This window comes from Xenopus laevis, chromosome 9_10S (genome assembly GCF_017654675.1).
Source record: "Xenopus laevis strain J_2021 chromosome 9_10S, Xenopus_laevis_v10.1, whole genome shotgun sequence".
NCBI classification, from domain to species: Eukaryota; Metazoa; Chordata; class Amphibia; order Anura; family Pipidae; genus Xenopus; species Xenopus laevis.
The window spans coordinates 57,855,266-57,875,239 of NC_054388.1; the positions used below are offsets into that span (position 1 = coordinate 57,855,266).

Below are 19,974 nucleotides of genomic sequence, written 5' to 3' on the forward strand. Positions count from 1 at the left end.
AGTCACATGACTTTGGGCAGCTGGGAAATTGACAAAATGTCTAGCCCCATGTCAGATTTCAAAATTGAATATAAAAAAATCTGTTTGCTCTTTTGAGAAATGGATTTCAGTATTATATTCAGAATTCTGCTGGAGCAGCACTATTAACTGATTCATTTTGAAAAAAAAAAAAAAAATTCCCATGACAGTATCCCTTTAATGTGCCACGGAACAGCAAGAACAAATAACACTCCATTAGCTAATAAGATATTTTTAGCAATCTTAAAGAGAAGTAACACACTGGGGCAAAATTATAATCACTGGGCAAATTTGCACCTGGGCAGTAACCCATAGCATCCAATCAGCAGGCAGCTTTTTTTCAGCCAGCTGCAAGGAAAACAATGAAAGCAAACATCTGATTGGTTGCTATGGGTAACTGCCCATGTGCAAATGTGCCCAGAGTTTATAAATGACCCCCCATTATGCTCTGTTTGGGGTTAAGAGAATAGTATTGGATAAACAAGTCTGTAGACTGCATCTTTAAAGCTCACATGTACTAAGGGGCTGATACATAAAGTTAAAAAAATTTAACATGGCCTCCTGAGCTCACTCAATTCATGGCACCCTATGGAACAATTTCTGGGAATTCACTGTTTTTGGAATCAGCAGTTGGCCTTTACTTTTACAAAAAAGAGATAATGGCAGGGCTCAAAGGACTGATACAAGGACAGAGAAGACAGTTTCTAAATTATGTCAAAATAGCAATCAGTCACCAGGTTCTGCACATGAACAATAGAGAGAAAGCAATTTTGGGATATACCAATGCAGTCGAAAGCACAGATTCTAAATTGTTAAGGATTCAATTTAAGCTTACATCTTAAAACAAACCTAGGAAAACGAAATTATATGTTGAATACAATAACTTTTAGTTTTTGGGAATCAGCATCTACATCGTAAATTACTATAAAAGCATCCCTGCTGTCTTATTTTGGACAACACCAAGTCATGTGACCCTCCCTTTTATAGCTATAGTAGCTCCAACTCAATTTAATTGATTTTGCTCTAACTAAATGTTAAACCAATAATAGTGGAAGCTGCATTTTGGCTTTGTCTATAGGCCCAAAAGTTGGCCATTCCTGGAATTATGTATGCAAAAACAGTATAATTTGTCTCTGAGCAGACCTAAATAAATTAGAAAATCTGAAAGCAAATATTAATGAGGTACAAAGTAAAAAATGTATTACACAGTAACAAAGTAATTAAGGTTGAAAAAAGACACACGTCCATCAAGTTCAACCTTCTTTTTTTTTTTTTTTTTAATCTGCCTAAATGCCAGTTGATGCATAATTATCCATCCATTATCCAGAAGGCTCCAAATTACAGAAAGGCCATCTCTCATAGACTAATCCTTTTGGATTTAATGTATGTTTAAATAAATTTTTAATAGACTTAAGGTATGAAAATCCAAATTATAGAAAGTCTATATCCAGAATACCCCAGGACCCAAGCATTCTGAATAATAGGTCTCATACCTGTACATCACACATGGTATTTGAGCTGTAAAGGGAAAATCCAAGAGTAGTGAAGAGCACAGAGTACTGAAAAGAAATAAACATAAAAGATCTATGATCTCTTGTAGAATAAAAAAGATGGAATACAAATTATATTTATTAATATTGTATATTGCCCCTTTAAATATAAAATGGCATAATTGGAGATTATTTTTGAGAGTAAAGATTTTCAGAATTGCTTGTACCAAACAGGCATCAATACTGTATATACTATATAGTGATCTTTTTTTGTCTGTGCCTAGATGTCTATATAAATAGGCTTAAAATCTAAAAGGCCTAATAGAGTTATTGAAAATGTTCAACATGTTGATGAAAGGAAACATTAACGGTCCATCCGGGATAACCTTTTTACCTGCAAATGGACAATTCTTAAAGTGAGCTGTAAGCTGATATGTGAGAGCATGTTGAACCCACCTGTTCGAGAAAGGCAGAAACATCAATCAAAATGAACACCATTTAAGCCAATTGCAGTTTCCTGTCTCAGTCTGGGTCATCAAGGACAGATGGCCAAAGTCTGGGTAAAATCTGCTCCTCTTGCTACTGTTGTAACATAGTCTCAACCTTAGCAAACTGAACTTAGTCACAGACTACTAATGTGTCTGAAAAAAACACAGATATCCCTGAATCTTTTCTACAATTTGAATAATTTTTACACTAGTCCATTGTTTTATCAGGCATTAATAAACATATACAGGTATAGGATATGTTATCCAGAATATTTTAAACCTAGGGGTTTCTGTAATTTGGATCTCTGTATCTTAAGTATACTGGAAAATCATCTAAACATTAAATAAACCCAAGAGGCTGGTTTTGCCTCCCATAAGGATTATATCTTAGTTTGGATCAAGTACAAGGTACTACTATTTTATCATAAAAGAGAAAAAGGAAATCATTTTTAAAAATTTGAATTATTTCATTAAAATGGAGTCTATGGGAAATGGCCTTTCTGTAATTCCGAGTTTATGGATAAAGGGTTTCCGGATAACGGATCCCATACCTGTACTACATATTAGATATTAAGGTTCAGTTTGTGTTTCCAGGATCTCAGTTCCAGGATTTTTGGGGAAACCAAATCCAGTCTAAAGAGGATCGCTGTTTGGGGCAGCACAAAACTGTAGCAGGCTGGGGTAAATGCTAGGGGTGGCTGTAATATATTATGACTGTAACCTTGCTTTAAAAGAACACCAAAAATCAATTTGCTTTAAAGCAATTAAAATATAATACAGTGTTGCCCTAGAGCAGGTGGAGGGCCAATAATGGAAGCCAGTGTTAGCCACTACCTGTTTTAGACCACATCCACTTAAAACCACACCCATGTTACCGCAAAACCATGTCCACATTAATAGCACACCAAAAAAAACAGATGGTTGGTGCTCACTGCAGGGATCAGGACCGGAACTAGGGGTAGGCAGAGTAGGCGACTCCCCTGTGTATAATACAGAACCCCAGCATATGATTAAACACCTTAGGGGCTCCTAACAATAATTTTCAAATGCTAACAAACCCCCAGAACAAATACCAGTCTTATGTTCCATAGGGATCATAGGTCAGGCAGTGTATGGCACACACAGGGTACAAAGAGCAGGCAAAGTATGACACACACAGGGAGCATAGGGAAGACAGAACAGAGCAGGAGACAGGAGAATCAGGACCACTCTAAAATGTACTATATACAGTGACACAGGGCTGGTGCCCCATTAGCATTTTGTATAAGGTGTGAACAGGTACAACAACAATAAATGTATATTCAGCATAACAAACCCATGACTGCAATGTTCACATACAGTATAGCAGCATACTTAAGTGTTTTATTTAAATGTTCACTACGAAGCACCGTCCCTTACATCAGGACATCTGCTACCTGCCCAAAATACTCTTGGGGTATAAATTAGACCTATGCAGATATTGCTGATGTGGACTTCTTTAGACGTCATATGACTTTCAGGTTATTATGATTCCTGTAACAATTACAACACAGGGTGAAAGTTGCCAATTGGACAAAAGTTGGCCATACAGTATTGGCGCCACCCAATGACCTATTAGATCGATACCTGGTTAGAAAATCCGCCAAATATAAATCAGGCAGGTAAGAAAACCCCATTGTACAAGGATTACAACAGTTAGATTATATTAGGCCAATGAATTTTAAGTTTAAAGTAATAGGGTGTGTGTCTGTGCGTAATGTTTGATTAGTCTGTTACTGCAGCACAGTATGTCTTGTGATGCTGACCTTGAAGAAGGAGATAACCTTGTGATATGCTGGAGGACTGGGAGATAAAAGCACATGCCAGTAAATTTTACTGTCTAATATGCCTCTTATACGTGCACAACTGAAACTCTAAGAAACTTTCACAACTTTCACAAAAAGATGTGATTATTACTAATTTCTTGGATGAAGTCATGACAACTGTAGCCAAAATCATTTCTCTGCATATTAATCTTATTCATGAATAATCTTTGACCAAATGTATGTGTGACTAATTATGCGTTTGTCTGAGTTTCACTAGAAAGGTTGATAGACTTCAACCTCAGAAACCACAGGAAAATAAAGAGACCATGAGCAAATAAAAGACCACATTTTTACTAAAGCAGTGGTATCACTTCAACATCAGTGAGTTCAAGATGCTAATGCAGACCTTATCCAACAAGGCTGTCAGTCTTGCACCATACATAGACCAATAAGCTACTGGCTTGGTATAAATGGAGTCAATAGCTTACATCAAAACATGTATAGCAGTTAAAGTTGTATATAAAGCTGGCCATAGACTCAAAGATCCGCTCGTTTGGCGTCATCGCCAAACAAGCAGATATTTCCCCGATATGCCACTAACGCATGGCTATATCGGGGGTAATCTGAACCTTCAGCCGTATGGTCGAACGATCGGATAACGATACACCAAGGGGCTCCGACGAGTCGGTCAGGTAAAAATAAAACAATTTTGTGGCCAGATATCGATCGGTAAGACCCGTCGGAAGCCCCCATACACGGGCAGATAAGCTGTCAAATTGGTCTAAACGACTGATATCGGCAGCTTTATCTGTCTGTGTATGGTCACCTTAACTATGAGTTTCTTTACAATTGTTTTATTTGTGATGAGGTTCAATACAATCAGTGGCTGCAGGTGCCTTGATGTATATTCATGCCAAATGCAAGAATATACATATCACAAAATATAGATATTGGTCAAATGTGGGGCATCTTTACCAAAATCCCAGAACAGAAGCTTGGAAATGCTGGTTTATAGACCTAGATATACTGAGCATACTGTGGCAGTCCCTGTTTCTATTGGAGATATCTGCAATACAGGATACTTTAGTCTAGTGTAAATGAACTGCTAAACACTATTCTTACTGCACTGTATTTGTATTAAAAGGCATTGCTATTTTGAGACAATTTGCAATTCTTCTTCATTTTTGTCGTTTTTCAGCTATTTCGCTTTTTATTCAGCAGCTGGAATCAACAGCTCTCTAGATGTTATTGTGGCCACAGACATTAAGATTTTTAAAATACCTTTTTGTTATTGTAGGACCAAGCTTATCTTGAAATGATCGTTTAAAGGAATTGTTCACCTTCAAACACTTTTTCAGATCAGTTGTTTTTAGATTGTTCCGCAGAAATAAAGATTTTTTTTGATTACTTTACATTATTTATTTTTTACTGTTTTTCTAAAATCTAAGTTTAAAGTTGAATGTTTCTGTCTGTGGCGTTTGAATCTGTCAGCTCAGTAATTCAGGTGCAGACTCTAAACTGTTACGATTTTTCAACATTTAGTTGATACATTTCTCAGCAGCATCTCTGGAGTATTAGCAACTATGAAACCCAAAGATAAGAAATGTATCAACTAAATGTATCAATTTAGAACAGTTTACAGGGTCAGTAATCTCCCACCTCTAGAGCTGCTTCAGAAGGTGAACAATTATACTTTACCCTTCAATATTAGAAAAAACATCACAAATAGAAAATAAAAAGTCATTGGAAAAAGTCGTTATTTCTGGTGATCTATCTGAAGACAACTAGTTGTTTGAAGGTGAACCACCACTTTAAATGTACAATTTGTCCATCAACAAAAATGACTATTTCAAGAGATATTGTCTAGCTGAAGCCTGGAAAACCGTGGGTAGCTGCCTGCTTGGCCCTGCACAGTGGCGGAACTACTGGGGGAGCAGGGGGTGCGAGCGGACCAGGGCCCGCACCCCCTCAGGGCCCCCAAGCAGCCCGCTCACCAGTGAAATCCGTTGTGTACGGAAAGGGGGCGGGGCCCGGCTGCACGTCACACACCAGGGCCTGCTCCCCTCTAGTTACGGCACTGGCCCTGCAAATAATTGGACAATGAAAAGATTTCACTGTGAACGATGAAAACCTTCTAACCTCACTGATCGATTTTCTGAATGATGCTGGGTGAAAAATTGGCAGACACACGATTGTTCAATGCCCACTTGCCTCACAATAATTTTTACGGATTTTTCGAATCACAATAAAATCGGTTGTTAGGGAGAGAAAAATCTTAACGTTTATGGCCACCTTTAGGGTCTTGTTTAATTAGCAACCAGGCAGTGATTTGCATGAGAGACTGGAATATGAATAGGAGAGAAACTGAAAAGAAATATAAGGAATTCAAAGTAACAATAATAAAAATATTGTAAGCTAACAGAGCAATAGTTGTTTGGCTGCGAGGTCAGTGACCTTTATTATAAAAGCTAGAAAGATGTAGAAGAGGAAGGCAAATCATTTAAAAACTTTTCTTTAAAAAAATGAAGGCCTATTGCAAAGTTTCTAGGAACAGGTCATTCTATAACATAATAAAAGTAAAAGATGAACCACACCTTTAAATGAGAAGGAAAGGCATATACTTGGGGGTGCCAAAAGTTCAGCACCCCCAAGAGATTTTATTTACTTACCTGAAACCCCGGGCCTGTCCTCCTATCAGCAGAAAACTGCACCGGCACGAGGCTACTCCAGCGAACACTACAGAGCAAGCCTCTTCCTGCTTCTTATTTCTTCTCGTGTGCAGTAGAGCCAAAAACAAAACTATAACTAATAAATTGGCTATTTCTTTCTACTGTGCATGCATCTGCCCCGGGAAATTTGATGAAAGAAGAAGCAGGAAGACCATCACATCGTGGTGCTTGCTGGAATAATCCCGGGCTGGTGCAGTTTTCTCCTGTTAGGACCACCAGCCTGGGGTGTCAGGTAAGGAAATACAATCACTTGGGGGTGCCTAACTTTCCCCCAAGTATAACATGCACTTTACCTTTACCTAAGCATGAATAGGCCCCCCAAGATTTAATCATAAACTGAGCATTGAGCATGACCCAGCAAATCTGCATACAAACCACAACCACGAAGAGGAGTTCTGAAACGGGATTCAAAACATGCCCTGGCATTTCAAGTACAAAGAGGCCCAAAACAGCCCACAACTAGCCCACTAAATACTGATTATCTATAGCATCTAACAACAGTTCCTCTGGCATTTGCTAAAACACAAAGATTGCCAGTCTGGGCCTGATGAGGAACCTCTTCCCTAACATACCAAATAGATAAGGGTAAATGACCCCATATTTAGTTCTTTGTTTCACAGCGCAAGTTACCAATTATTCAGATATGTCAGAGGATTTCCTTGTTAATACTCTCGACTTAGGTACAAGGTTGGTTTTGGATCTGGTTTCCCAGAGCAACCATTCAGAACTTTACTACAAACAATACCTACTCATTGGTTGTCTTGCGTTGTACCAATGATTACATACGCCCCCCAATCCTTACCTGTAGGTATCACTGGGTAAAATCGCTTGCATGAAATACAGTGCGGCTGTCCGTGCTCGCCAGTGCCATTTCTTCGCCGGGAGTGTATACAAAATACAGCCTTCTACCTCTTCTTTAATTAGGTCCATCAGCTGCTTGTGGGACCCTCCATAGAAGGCTTCGACTAGCAGCAGGGTGCTCATTTCTCTCCAGCCAACGTCTTCTGTACTTGTCTAAACACAGTGAGTGAAGGAGAACAAAGCAAAAGTTGATGCAGTACTGATACAATTTCATGTGCAAGGTGATTAATGCAAAAGGACAAATACACATATTTATTTAGATATGGAAATGGTACTTTATTTGTGGTTAAATTACAGCATCCAGTGGCCCATTTAAATGTTGGATGTCTCAGGTTGAATGCTTTTATACAGGTCATAGAACTCGTCTATCCTATTTTGCAACAGTGGGTGTATTTTTTTTTTTATTATATGATATACAAGTTTGAACGAGTCATGTGACACAAATTCATGGTTGCTGTGTATTATAAATAGATAACTTCGTTCTCACAGTCACACACACTATACTAATAATCAGCAAGGGAAGCTGGACTGCTGTAGCTTATGAGCCTTTAAATCTGGCCGTCTCGAGGTGAATTGACTGGGCACAAGGTGAGGGGTACACTAGGGCTGAGTAAATGCAACACAAACCGCACATACTATGTCTCACCCTAGAAAAACAGGCAGCAAAAGACATTACAGGAAAGATAAAGCGCATGCGCACACTACGTCTCCTTACACCAGCGGCTCCTCCCCGAAGTCGACGGCGTAGACGTCACCATCAAGGGTCATTCGCTGGCACGGTGGTGAGAGCCAATCAATCGCGTATACGTCACGCGGAGGGTGTACCCTGAAATAGATTGGCAGAAGCAGCGTCCGTAGATACGTGACCTCGACTAACTCTCGCTTATGAGACGTCCACGTTTTGAAGTGCGGAAATGTCTAACTTTGCGTTGGAGCTGCTTCGCTTCTCCGCACATGGTTGTTGAAACTTGAACGTCATGCACCGGAAGCAGGATTTAACTTGTATTGAACAGCAGCCCTTTAATTCAGCGTTTTTATTTTAGACGCAGGGCTTAGTTAAAGTCACTGCAGTCTGCAGCATGGCTATTGAAAATACAATGGGGCTCATTTATCAACACTGGGCAAATTTGCCCATGGGCAGTTACCTATAGCAACCAATCAGTGATTAGATTTTTGAAGCCAGCTGCAAGTAGAACAATGAATGTAACAATCTGATTGGATGCAATGGGTAGCCCAGTGTTAATAAATTACTCCCAATGTATCTGTGGCCGTTACGATTCAAAGTGAGTGGAGGGTATTTAAGCTTCTTGTCCCAGATATGTGGTACAGAGCAACTTGGGCAAAAAAAGAAGAAAAAAAAAACCGTTGCCTAGCCCAGAAGTGTGCAGCACATTGAAGCTGGTCACACGTGTACATGTATAGTGGCCCTCTGATCCCTTTGCAGTATCCTACATCCCTGCACTGAAGACTTTGTTTCAAGGAGAGGGCAAATTTGAAAATCCTGATGTTCTGATTTGTTTCTTGTTTGGCCTGGCCAAAGAGTAATAAGGAATGTTTACCTGGTTTTGGTCCCCATATAATAGGCAGAAATAAGCTGTGCTGATAGGGCAGAAACAGACAAAAAGATTTGGGGACAAAACGCTTCTTCAGACGAATCATCGCCCTGAACTGCCTCCCCGCCTTGCTAGACTCTAAATCGCCGGCGGGATGGCACTCAGAGCGCTTTGTTTTCTGAAGTCGCCCAAAAATAGGAAACTAACTAAAGTGCTTGGTCAATCATGGCAGAGATTGCTTTATTCCTCAGTGGGTTGTGGCTGGACACCTATAAGGGATCATATAATGATCATAAGAAAAAGTAATAAAGGACAAAGAAAGGCTTACCGGGTGGCAATTAGATAGGCACCCCTAATGATTATAATCACTAATTTAAGGCCTCAAACAAGTGAAATAGTACCTGAGATTATATCTGGATAACACGCCTATTATTGCAGGTAGATACTGCTAATTTGCCCCGTTGGGATTAGTGGTGTTACTATATAAGGCTGATCTCTTTTATCCCTCTTACCCCATTGCTTCCCAGGTAGCCCTGGTGACCCATACTGCCTACAGCAGTCTAGTGGCCTCTTTCTGAAAGATCCAAAGCATTGAAAACTGCACCCACCCAGTGTACTATTGTAGAAACTGCCACATAGACTTTGTCCCTGCTATCCTTGATGCCCTGGGTAGTTCACAATAAAGCAAAATCTGGATTTAGAACCTGAAATTTGAGGTGTTGGTTTTGTTGTGCATGTGAACAACCAAGGGCAGCAATAAGAGACTGAAAGCAACATGACAACACTTCCACAATAGTAGTTCAAGGCTTTGATTTAGCATTTTTCAAGTAGAGAAAAACCATACAAGACCAAACTAGGGTCTGAAGTTAGTAATTAAGCCCTTCCTACTATAGGCTATAGTAGAAGCAGCTGCAGGCTCATGTGGTATGATAATCTTTTTACAAAAAAAAAAAGCAGTATCTACCTATTGCACTAACATCCGCCATAATGAAGTGCTTCGAGAGGCTGGTCATGAGATACATCAAAGGCCTGCTGTCACCATCTCTGGAACCACTGCAGTTTGTCTACTGTTCCAATCGCTCAACGGACGATGCCATCGCCACTGCCCTGCACCTGGCACTTACTCAACAATAAAGACACATATATTCGAACGCCGTTCATAGATTTTAGCTCAGCATTCAATACAATCATTCCTCAGCACCTGAGTGTTAAGCTGAGCATGTTGGGCCTGAACACCTCTATCTGTAACTGGATCTTGAACTCCCTGACCAAGATACCTCAGGTAGTCCGAATGGGAAGCAACATCTCAAGCACCATCACACTGAGCACGGGGGGTCCTCAAGGCTGTGTGCTCAGACCACTGCTGTTCACGCTGCTGACTCATGACTGCGTGGCAAGGCAGGGGTTGAATCACATCATCAAGTTTGCTGATAATACAACGGTAGTGTATTACTGTATATGGCTGAAATGGGAATAAAATCCACTTGACTTGACTTGAAAAGTACTTAACCCTCGCTAATAGGGTGTTCTTAGTGGACTCGATACTCCTATACATACTAGCTCATTCATCTCTTTTCATTTTTGTTTGCAGTTTTTGGTACTCAACCTAGACCTATTCTGCTAAACTCAGATTGCCTTAAAGTAACATCTATAGACAAGAAGAACACCACTGAGAGAGCGAACATGTCACGGTCGGCACCCTAAATCCAGAACCTATGCTAAGCACCCTGTTCTCGGCTCTTGCTTCTGCCTTTAACAGCAGCCTTTCACCTCGGGAGAAGCCCTCGGCTAATCGGATGCCGCCAGGTCTTATTAAGAGAGGTGCCAAGCGAAGACTTCTGGACGAGCAAAGGGGCACAACGGTAAAGTAAAAGTCTTTTGGGCAGAAGGTCACAGTAAAAGGCGTAGATGGAAAGCGTAGTCAAATCAGGCCGGATCGGTGCAGGCAGAGTACAAGCAGAGTCAGACAGGCAAAGGTCAAACCAGGAGATCAATCAGAAGGGATACAGATACAGGAGAGTCGGTTACCAGGCAGGGTCAGGATTACAAAAGTCAGAATCGTCAAAGGCAGGCAGGGGTCACAACAGGTATTAGAAAACAGACAGATAACTAGCTCAGAAGCACCAGGAACTCACAATAATGATCCTATAACAGGCAATGAGAAATTGTGCAAGATCCCTTTAGATAGGTTTGAATTCCACGCCATTGCACGCTGACATCATATGTCAGCGCCAATGCGCCTATAAAAAGAGAAGATGTGTGCCGTGCACGCCCTAGGAAGCCGGCAAAGAAGAGGATTGGCAACGTGGCAGGTGTCCCCGTCGACCCCCTCGAACCACTAGACCAGCAGGGAGGTGAGTTGTGACAGAACAAGTATGTTGTGTGTTCTCTTTCACTAATATTAAAACAGTGCACAGTAGCAGTGTATCCTGATGCCTAAGAGAGAAGGCAGTGGACAAGTTGCTGTGAAAGCTAGATCTATCACAACTAAAAAGGGGAACTAAAGCCCATGGACAAACATTGCCCTGTAAGGCTAATATCGCATGCTTTGCTTTTCAGCAGGCGCCCATGATTGCCTTCCATGGCTTAAAGGGGGACCTGTCACCCATACATAAGTTAAAACATCCCTACCTGTTAACTAATTTAAAAAGTCTCATCCTTCAGTCATATAGTGCCTGCCCCTCTTCTATGCCTTAGGTATAGAGGCAGGGCAGGCAATTATTTTCACTTTCCATTCTGCACTTCCTAGATTTCACTGCATTTCCCACATTCCTCCTCCATTCTCCTCGTCTAATTGTGTAGCCAGTGCATAAGCATGGGCATCAGGTCCCCCATTCTGGTGTATAAACATAATTGTGGCATGACGCAAAGCTTGCCTTAATAAGTGTCTACAAAAAGCCCCTGCCTGCTTGCTGTGATTGTGAATTCCAAGACTTAAAAATAAATAAATAAATAAAATAATTTTGTATAGTGTAAATGAAGTTTTTTTTGATTGAATAACATCATACAATAATATTTGGATATTTTTCTTAAGGTGAGGGGTCCCCTTTAAATGGCAAATACACTGAAGTGCAGGTGTGAGCCATTTTGTGCTTTAAAATGCTTCTAGCAGAAAATAAGTCACATCTTTGATTGGGGTTGAAGTCAGTGGTAACCACCAACCAGTACTTATATTGTGACAGAATTTCAGCATAAATTTGAGTTATTTGTGTTTAAATGTTTTGTTTTATTTTTTAATAAAACTTATCCACATTACAGAAAGACCCCTTATCTAGAAACCCCAGTTATCAAGTTTTTTTCTATTGAGTACAGTTGTTGATACACAGCAAACCATTAGGCATCCACCACACAAGGCTGGTTTATCAGCAGGTCGAGAATCAGCCCCTACACATGTCTCAGCCTACCATTGTGACTGCACTTGGAGCCATCGCATCGGCCCGGGGCAGACACACAGATTGCATCGAATTTGGAGTTGTCTGGTTAACAGGATTCCAGATAATAGATCCCACACCTTTATGTATTTTTTTCTAAGAGAACAAGCTGATGTAGAGAAAAGTTTTACACATACTATTAAAACAACACCTAGCCCCCAGCTACAGCCGCTGTAATTGTGAAAATAACCTGCTTTGTAACTTCTGTATTTCAGGTCTCGAGTAAATAATATCTTTGTGAAAGCATGAAGCTCTTAGCGTCACCCAACATTATGTCGTGAGGCATTAGTATCACCTGTGTCAGCTGCATCAAGCAGAAGTGCTTTCAGTGCTATAAAAACTGTTAGGAGTATTTGAAGCTTAAAGAGAGGTGAGAAGAGGCTTCATCCTTTAATGCTTATCTTCTGTGAGAAGTTAGGCAACACAACTGACCTTAAACATGTTGTGAAGTCGATGTGCTCTTTTCAAATGTGGATGAGTGGAAAATTCCGCTAACATGTGAATGCACATTAAAATTATCCATGGCAATAGTGCATTACATCTGTTTGTAATCGCCCATTGATACTGCATGGAAATCAGACATTTCTCTCTCTCTTCATTCTGTCTTCATTCAGGAGTTGGGTGTCAGATATTTATTGACAGATCCAATATATCTTAAAATATGTATTATAGCTCTCTATTAAATCACCATAAATCCTGTCTCTCTACATGCAGGAGTTGTGCAAAAGGAAGTTAATTTGTTATATTTTGTTTATACTGGAATCAGTTATTTGAATGAGCTCTAATACATCTGCTAGGACAGGATTTTTGGTGATTTTAATAGAGAGAGCTATAATACATCTTCTATCTAGGCAAAAGGAGCTCCCCTATAAGATATATTGGATCTAACTGTCAATAAATATCTGACACCCAACTGCTGCATGTAGACAGAATGAAGAGAAACAGATGCTGAGAGAGGGATAGTGAACATAAATTGATTGTATTTACAAAGTTTCTTATTTCAGTACAAAAAAACTTATATTAAATTTTGTGATTGTTCCCCTTTAAAATATAATTATGATCTATAGTAGATATATGGTAAAGAACTTGCGTAAGTAAAAGTGGCCATACACGGAGAGATCCGCTCGTTTGGCGATGTCGCCAAACAAGCGGATCTCTCCCTGATATGCCCACCTTGAGGTGGGCAATATCGGGCTGAACTGATCGTGGGCCCTAGGGCCGCAATGATCGGATCCTAACGAATAGTAATAGGCGGTCGGATCGCGGGGCGCATCAACGAATAGATGCAGCCGCAATCCGACTGGATTTTTCGTCCCATCCGATCGAGATCTGGCCGACTTTCAGCCAGATCTCGATCAGTGAAGCTCGTCGGGGGGGGGGGGGCAATAAGCTGCTGACACGGTCACATGTATGGCCACCTTAAGACTGAAGCTTTTAAGTCAAAAATATATTTTCAGAAGTTTGATATAAGGGCATCACTGTGGTGCAAAGGTCAGCAAACTGTGATGCTGATTCCAGCCAGGGCACTGTCTGCTGTTGGGATCTTTGTACGTTCCACAGAGGCAGAGATTGGTGTGAATTATGTATAATGCCTATAAATAAAGAAGAATTACAGCTATAGAACAAAAGGAAGAAATATACAAATATGGTGGATCAGAGGCTAGTATTGCTGCATTCCATTGCTGGGGTCTTAAATTCACTTCCAACCAGAAAGCAGTTTATATGTTTTCCCCATGTCTGGGTAGGTTTCCTCAGGGTTCTGTGGTTTGCTCCCGTGCTCAAAAAACATACAGGCAGGTTAATTGACTCTTTAAGAAACTGACCCTAGTTGTGTGCTATGTGATAAGAAAGAGAGTAAGCTCAGCTAAAGCAGGAAATGATGTGAATAGTAAACAGTCACTGCAAAAACACCGTGTGACCTCTCAGTGCCATTTAGAATGATAATAATAAATATAGTGATCCTTTAAATATTGGCAATGCCAGTATAATGTGAAAATAATGCAACATGATCAGTTGTATGGAAATGTACATCAAATCCTTTATTATTTAAACTCTATCTCCGGGGGCAGAGAATAACATGTAAGTACTGCACTTTGTATGGATCGAGTGTACCTGCCACAACAACGTTAAATTCCACAGATCTGCAACTCTTATCAGATAAAGGGAAAAAGGTGTATCATTTCAGTAATGATGACTGCATAGACACCCAGAATCCCACACATATGAGAAATTCATTCCACAAGCTATACATAATAACCTAAGCCTACTTAAGTCACCATTTAAACTCCGTCAGCGCTGTGGATGAAATGACTTGTTGATTTGCCTGACCCACACATGTTCCTGTGTAACCTTTAGTAACTCGAAATTCAAACATTTGGACTGCAAATTAGGTTAGGTTTTGATGCTGCTGGAAACCAAACCACCTTGGGGTTTTCCATGCTCTTGTTCAAAGAACAATATTGCACTAAAGTATTCATCCAATATGCAAAAACCTAGAACTACTGTACACCTACTTATTTTGCTGAATCAAAAGCGAAACCACATCCATGTGTGTAATATATATTTTTGGTTATTTATCTAACTACCAAATGTACTTCAGGAGTCTTCAGAAAACAAAGTGCAGCGTATGATTTCCCACCAGCAATTTAATTTATTGTCAGCGGGAAAGCATTTTGGGGAGATTTGTCACCCGTGGTAGCACAGATTTAAACACTAGCGAAGAAACTCCACGCCTGCTAGTGCTTTAAAACATTGGTTTCCAACCTTTTTTGCCCCAGGGACCATTGTAAAGCCCTAATTTTTTTTCAGGGCGAGTCAACTGCACGTGGAGCTTAAATTGTGCGTCTATCGCATCAAATTCAGACGTGATCAAATTCAAATTATGTGTGTGATGCGTCAAATTCGGACTTGGTTCAACGGCCCAGTTCAAGTATGTCCATGGCCCAGTGGTTGGGGACCCCTATCTAAAACATTGTTTCATTGCAGTGTAATTTCAGCCAGCCAAAATTGCCCAGTAATGTCCTAGGCAGGATTCATATTAAAACATTCTCTTGCATCTTTATATACAGTATAAGCACCTACTTTATTAAATAAGTTCAACGGGAGATGTTTTTGGGAAATTTTTTGTGTGTGTTGTCCCATATGCTCAACTTTTCTTTATTTCCTTTATCAACCTACTCTTTTATCCCCAAACTTTCATATTGGTCTATTAGTAATTAGCAATTTAAAGATTTGCACAGACCTAGTTGGGCAAACTGACAACCAACACTAGTCCTTTTTATTTTACCTCCATTACTCTGCTACCTGACCTTCAAGGGTTTGCTTGTAATCTGATTTTAAACTTTCTGTGCAACCCATAAGTGACCTTATAATGGTGATCCACATGGTATTAAAGGGAAAGGCATTTTTGGTAGATTTAATAAAATACACATCTCCTGGCTGATTAATGACCAGTTCAGATGCCTATCGCAAAGTTTTATTAATGTAATCTGCAGGATGTATTTAGACTGGTTAATTACTGTATGTGATCACTCCCATGTATTCCAGTCGCATCATTTTATTCAGCAATTATCAGCCATTTTTTTTCCCCTGTAAGGCAGACAAATGTGTAGATTTACAGATGTGACACCAAAACCTTCTATATTTGGTAAACCACATAGATGGTTACAGTTTCTACTGCCGTTTTGTACAAACATTTTCAGCATTTCACAGCTAGTTTGCACATGTAGCATGTTGGACCATTTTAAAAGAAAGTATCACCCTCGTAAGCTTCCGAGTAATTGACTGTACAGCTTCCAGAAGAACATTCTTTCAAGAACATTTTGGAAATATGTGAGACCAAGATAAATAAAAGTAAGGAAAAATTATATTCCTCTGCATCAGGACCCACTGCACCCCCCCCCATTTCTTTTATTTGGAAGAAACACTGTGATTTATGTGATACATTTGTTGCTAATAGCGCTCTATGGCTGGTCAGCTGGATCAGCCTTCCTGGCACCAGGTTCTCTAGTCTGTGAGTTATTTCTGTGATCGAGCATCTGCTGTTTTACAGAAAGGGAACATGCCATTGTTGTATCAGCACTTTCACAATGAATAGTTAAAAAAATCATGGAAAGATCTGAAACTGAGAAGAGTATTTATAGAAGTCATTTTCTCATTTAAAAGTTACTGGATCTGTTGTATTTGCCTTGCGGCCACCTGAGGGTTGTTCCCTTCTGTTGCTTAGCTCTAACTTTGGAGGAGGTGTTTGTATAGAGCTGTAACATTCTCAGGCATTCAGAATATGGTTCTTAGTAGCTTATCTGGAAATGTTTAATCACGCCGATGCAAAGCAAGGGTTTTTCATAAAAAGCAAAAAAACACCCTCAAACAACGACATTTGCATAATATATTACCGTAAAAAAAACGGTGTAGTGAAGTGGGTGCAAGATCAAAAATATGTTATGATTCTGTTCAGCACTTCCTTGAACATTTGGCCCTCATCATGACCTCTTTCAAGGTCTTTGTATAAACTGAGTTAAAGGGGTGTTCCTTCTGCTACCATTCCTAATCTTTTTCATAATGGCACTAAAGTTGCTAGGCCGTGTCTTCTGCTAACTTTTTGCAGAGGGATTATTACACTACAGATGGAAATAGCTGAGAACAAGTGCAATACATTTCTGCAGTGTTTTTGTGAAACTATCAAGTTTTAGTACTGTATTTCTAAAACTTGAATATGACGGCAAAAATAAAAGTCAAATGACCCTTTAGGAGACAGAACAAATCCATAAAATTCCTCATTGTCATTGACCAAACCTCCAAATAGGTTGCGTAGACCCTATGAGGACTACATCATCCACCCAGCTGTCATTAAAAAATGGGAGATTGCAGACCATTTTTGGGGGGCTTGCATTTATTGCACTGTAATTAGATATAAGGAAGCTATACATTAGATACAACCAGAGTCTAATTCTATAACAAAATGTTGTTCAATGTCTCCAGTGATGATTACTTGGACAAAGAACCTGTGGGGGTGTATACTGACCAGGCATGCAGTGGGTTGCTGGTCAAGAAAAGCTGCATTCAATTTTTTTTAACTGTGTTGCTTTCAGAATCCATCCTGATTGTTGTAGGAACACAGCTCCAATAATGCATTATACTAATAAAATATATTATTTTGGAATAAGATGGTCTTGTATTTAATAGTGGTGAGTGAATCGGCGAAGAATTGCGAAACGCATTGATGTCAACAATTTTTATGCCTGCAACAATTTGCCTCGCTCCTAACTCATTCAAGTTAATGGGTGTTTTTTCTTTTAGCGACTTTTTTTGTCCTAATGCATTAAAGTCAATGTCGATTTTTCTTATTGTGACTTTCGCACATGGCGACATTCTGATTTTTTCCGCAAATCCATAACTGGAGAATAAATTCACTCATCAGTAGTATTTAAAGGAAAACTATACCCCCAAAATGAACACTTAAGCAACAACTCTAACTGTAACAGGAAGAAGTGTGGAAGCAAAAGACACAACTCTGTCTGTTAATTGGCTCATGTGACCTAACATGTATGGTTTGTTGGTATGTTTGTGAATACAGTGAATCCTTAAATCCCAGGGGGTGGCCCTTATTTTTTAAAATGGCAATTTTCTATTTATGATTACCCAATGGCACATACTACTAGAAAAGTATATTATTATGAAAATGGTTTATTTACATGAAGCAGGATTTTACATATGAGCTGTTTAATGCAATATCTTTTTATAGAGACCTACATTGTTTGGGGGGTATAGTTTTCCTTTAAATAACAGACCTATTTAAGGTTTACATCTGGTTCAAGGCATTGGAAGCCGTTCCTACAAAAATATTGCTGGATTTCATCTCCCAGCATAGGTTAAAGCATGCTGGGATCTGTAGTAAGAAAATCCTCCAATCAGAATTCTTCTAGCACCAAAACAGCATTATATATGTCCATATGATATATGATCAAAGTGTAATACAGGTGTAGCGCTATAGTAAATTGTGTCTGCTGTACACCACTATTGAGCTCCACTCCCAATAAATGTGCTCCGGATGAGACCCATAATCTTAGGGAGTGAGCCCTCGCAACAGTGTGGAGGCAAGGTGTAGTGCAACTGTAACTGGATACAGGGTATAATTGGGCGCCAGTGGTTCTTATAACTTAACCATGAACTTATTTATTACATACACAATCCTCAGTGGAGTATACAATAGAGCATGACAGGATTTGGCATCACATTGAATAGGCAATACTCACAGCACCATTTGGTCAGTATTAGTCCCCACAGGCAAGAGGACGTGCACAGCAGCAATAAAGGTACACCCAGCTTTCAGCCTTTTCCCTAAGTGGAACCTGAGGGGAATCTATCTGAAGTGACACTTGGTTGGCTGCTCGTTTGTTGTGGGCCCCCAACAAAGTTAAAGGTATTAGCACTACCAAGCAAGAATCACACTAAAATCATATGAAACACATCTGCTCTTTTGATATTGCTACAATTAGTTCTTCATTATCCCTTCAGTAGGAACTTGATCTACACAAGAAACCAGAAATATATTACCAAAAACAGCTTTGACAGCTTTCATTAATTTTGGTTTATTCTAAAAGAGATTAATGGCAAAAATAAAAAGTTGGCAAAAGTGGAATTGAAAGTATTTGATAGCATTGGGACCTGAAGGCAAATTTGTTTAGTGCTGATATTTCAATTATATTTGGGAACCATGGGAAGGTTATAAATTGTAAAAGGCATCTTTGAATTAATGCAAAGTCCTTGAAACTGACATAAATTTCAAAAATTCTAAAATCAGCTTAAAGGAAAGTTACCAAAGCATTTTATTACCAATAGATTAGCCACCATAGTGCAAGCTATAAAACTATATTTATTCTGGAGAATGCTTCACCATACCCGAGTAAACAGCTGTAGAAGTTCTCTCTTTTTCTTTAGGATAGAAGCAGCCGTATTAGCTTGGTGTAACATCACTTCCTGCCTGAGTCTTTCCCTGCTCACTTATAGCTCTGGGCTCAGATTACAGCAGGGAGGGGAGGAGGGAGGGGGAGAGAGGAGCAAACTGAGCATGCTCAAGCCCTGCCCTGGAGGTTTAGTCTAAAAACAGGAAGTCTGATATAGAAGCCCATGTGTACACAATAGAAGGAAAGAAATGGTGTGTTTCTTTTGGCAAAGGACTCAGAGCAGCATTACGTTAAGGGTTTACTGGTGTATTTATATAGACCTTTCTGACAAAGCTTACTTAATTTTAACCTTTCCTTCTCCTTTAATGTGTCCATGGCCTGTACTGCACAGGGGTTTTGAAAAATGTTCTGAGCAAAGTTGCTGTATTTATTTGAACAATGTTAAAGTCTTGGTAACTCATTGAACAATGAGATAACTTCTTCAGTAAAGTGTTTACTTATAATTGCTTAAGGGGCAATATACACCTATATTCAACATGAACCAATGAAATAGAATGTGTAGTGAAATGTGTTTTCTTTTCGTGCCCTGTATTAAAAATAAATAAGCATATTTTATAGCTCCATCATGAAGGTGTACAAACCTTAGCTCTAAGCATTATCAAAATTAAAGTGTTTACTCATGCCTGCAATAATATGTACGATTGTGCATGATAGT

The 19,974-nt window shown here is 39.5% G+C and overlaps 1 protein-coding gene across 3 annotated transcripts in view; it reads right to left on the reverse strand.

Moving 5' to 3' along the window:
* gtdc1.S (glycosyltransferase like domain containing 1 S homeolog) overlaps positions 1-8,225 on the reverse strand; it is a 151,447-nt gene extending 143,222 nt beyond the window's left edge. The window contains exons 1-2 of one of the 3 annotated variants that reach the window (XM_018237592.2): positions 8,086-8,225; positions 7,312-7,523 (exon numbers count right to left, since the gene is read on the reverse strand). In XM_018237592.2, coding sequence (XP_018093081.1) covers positions 7,312-7,493 — 182 coding nt within the window. In that variant the 5' untranslated portion in view covers positions 7,494-7,523; positions 8,086-8,225. 3 annotated transcript variants of the gene reach the window in all.
* Between the last annotated feature and the right edge of the window lie 11,749 nt (positions 8,226-19,974).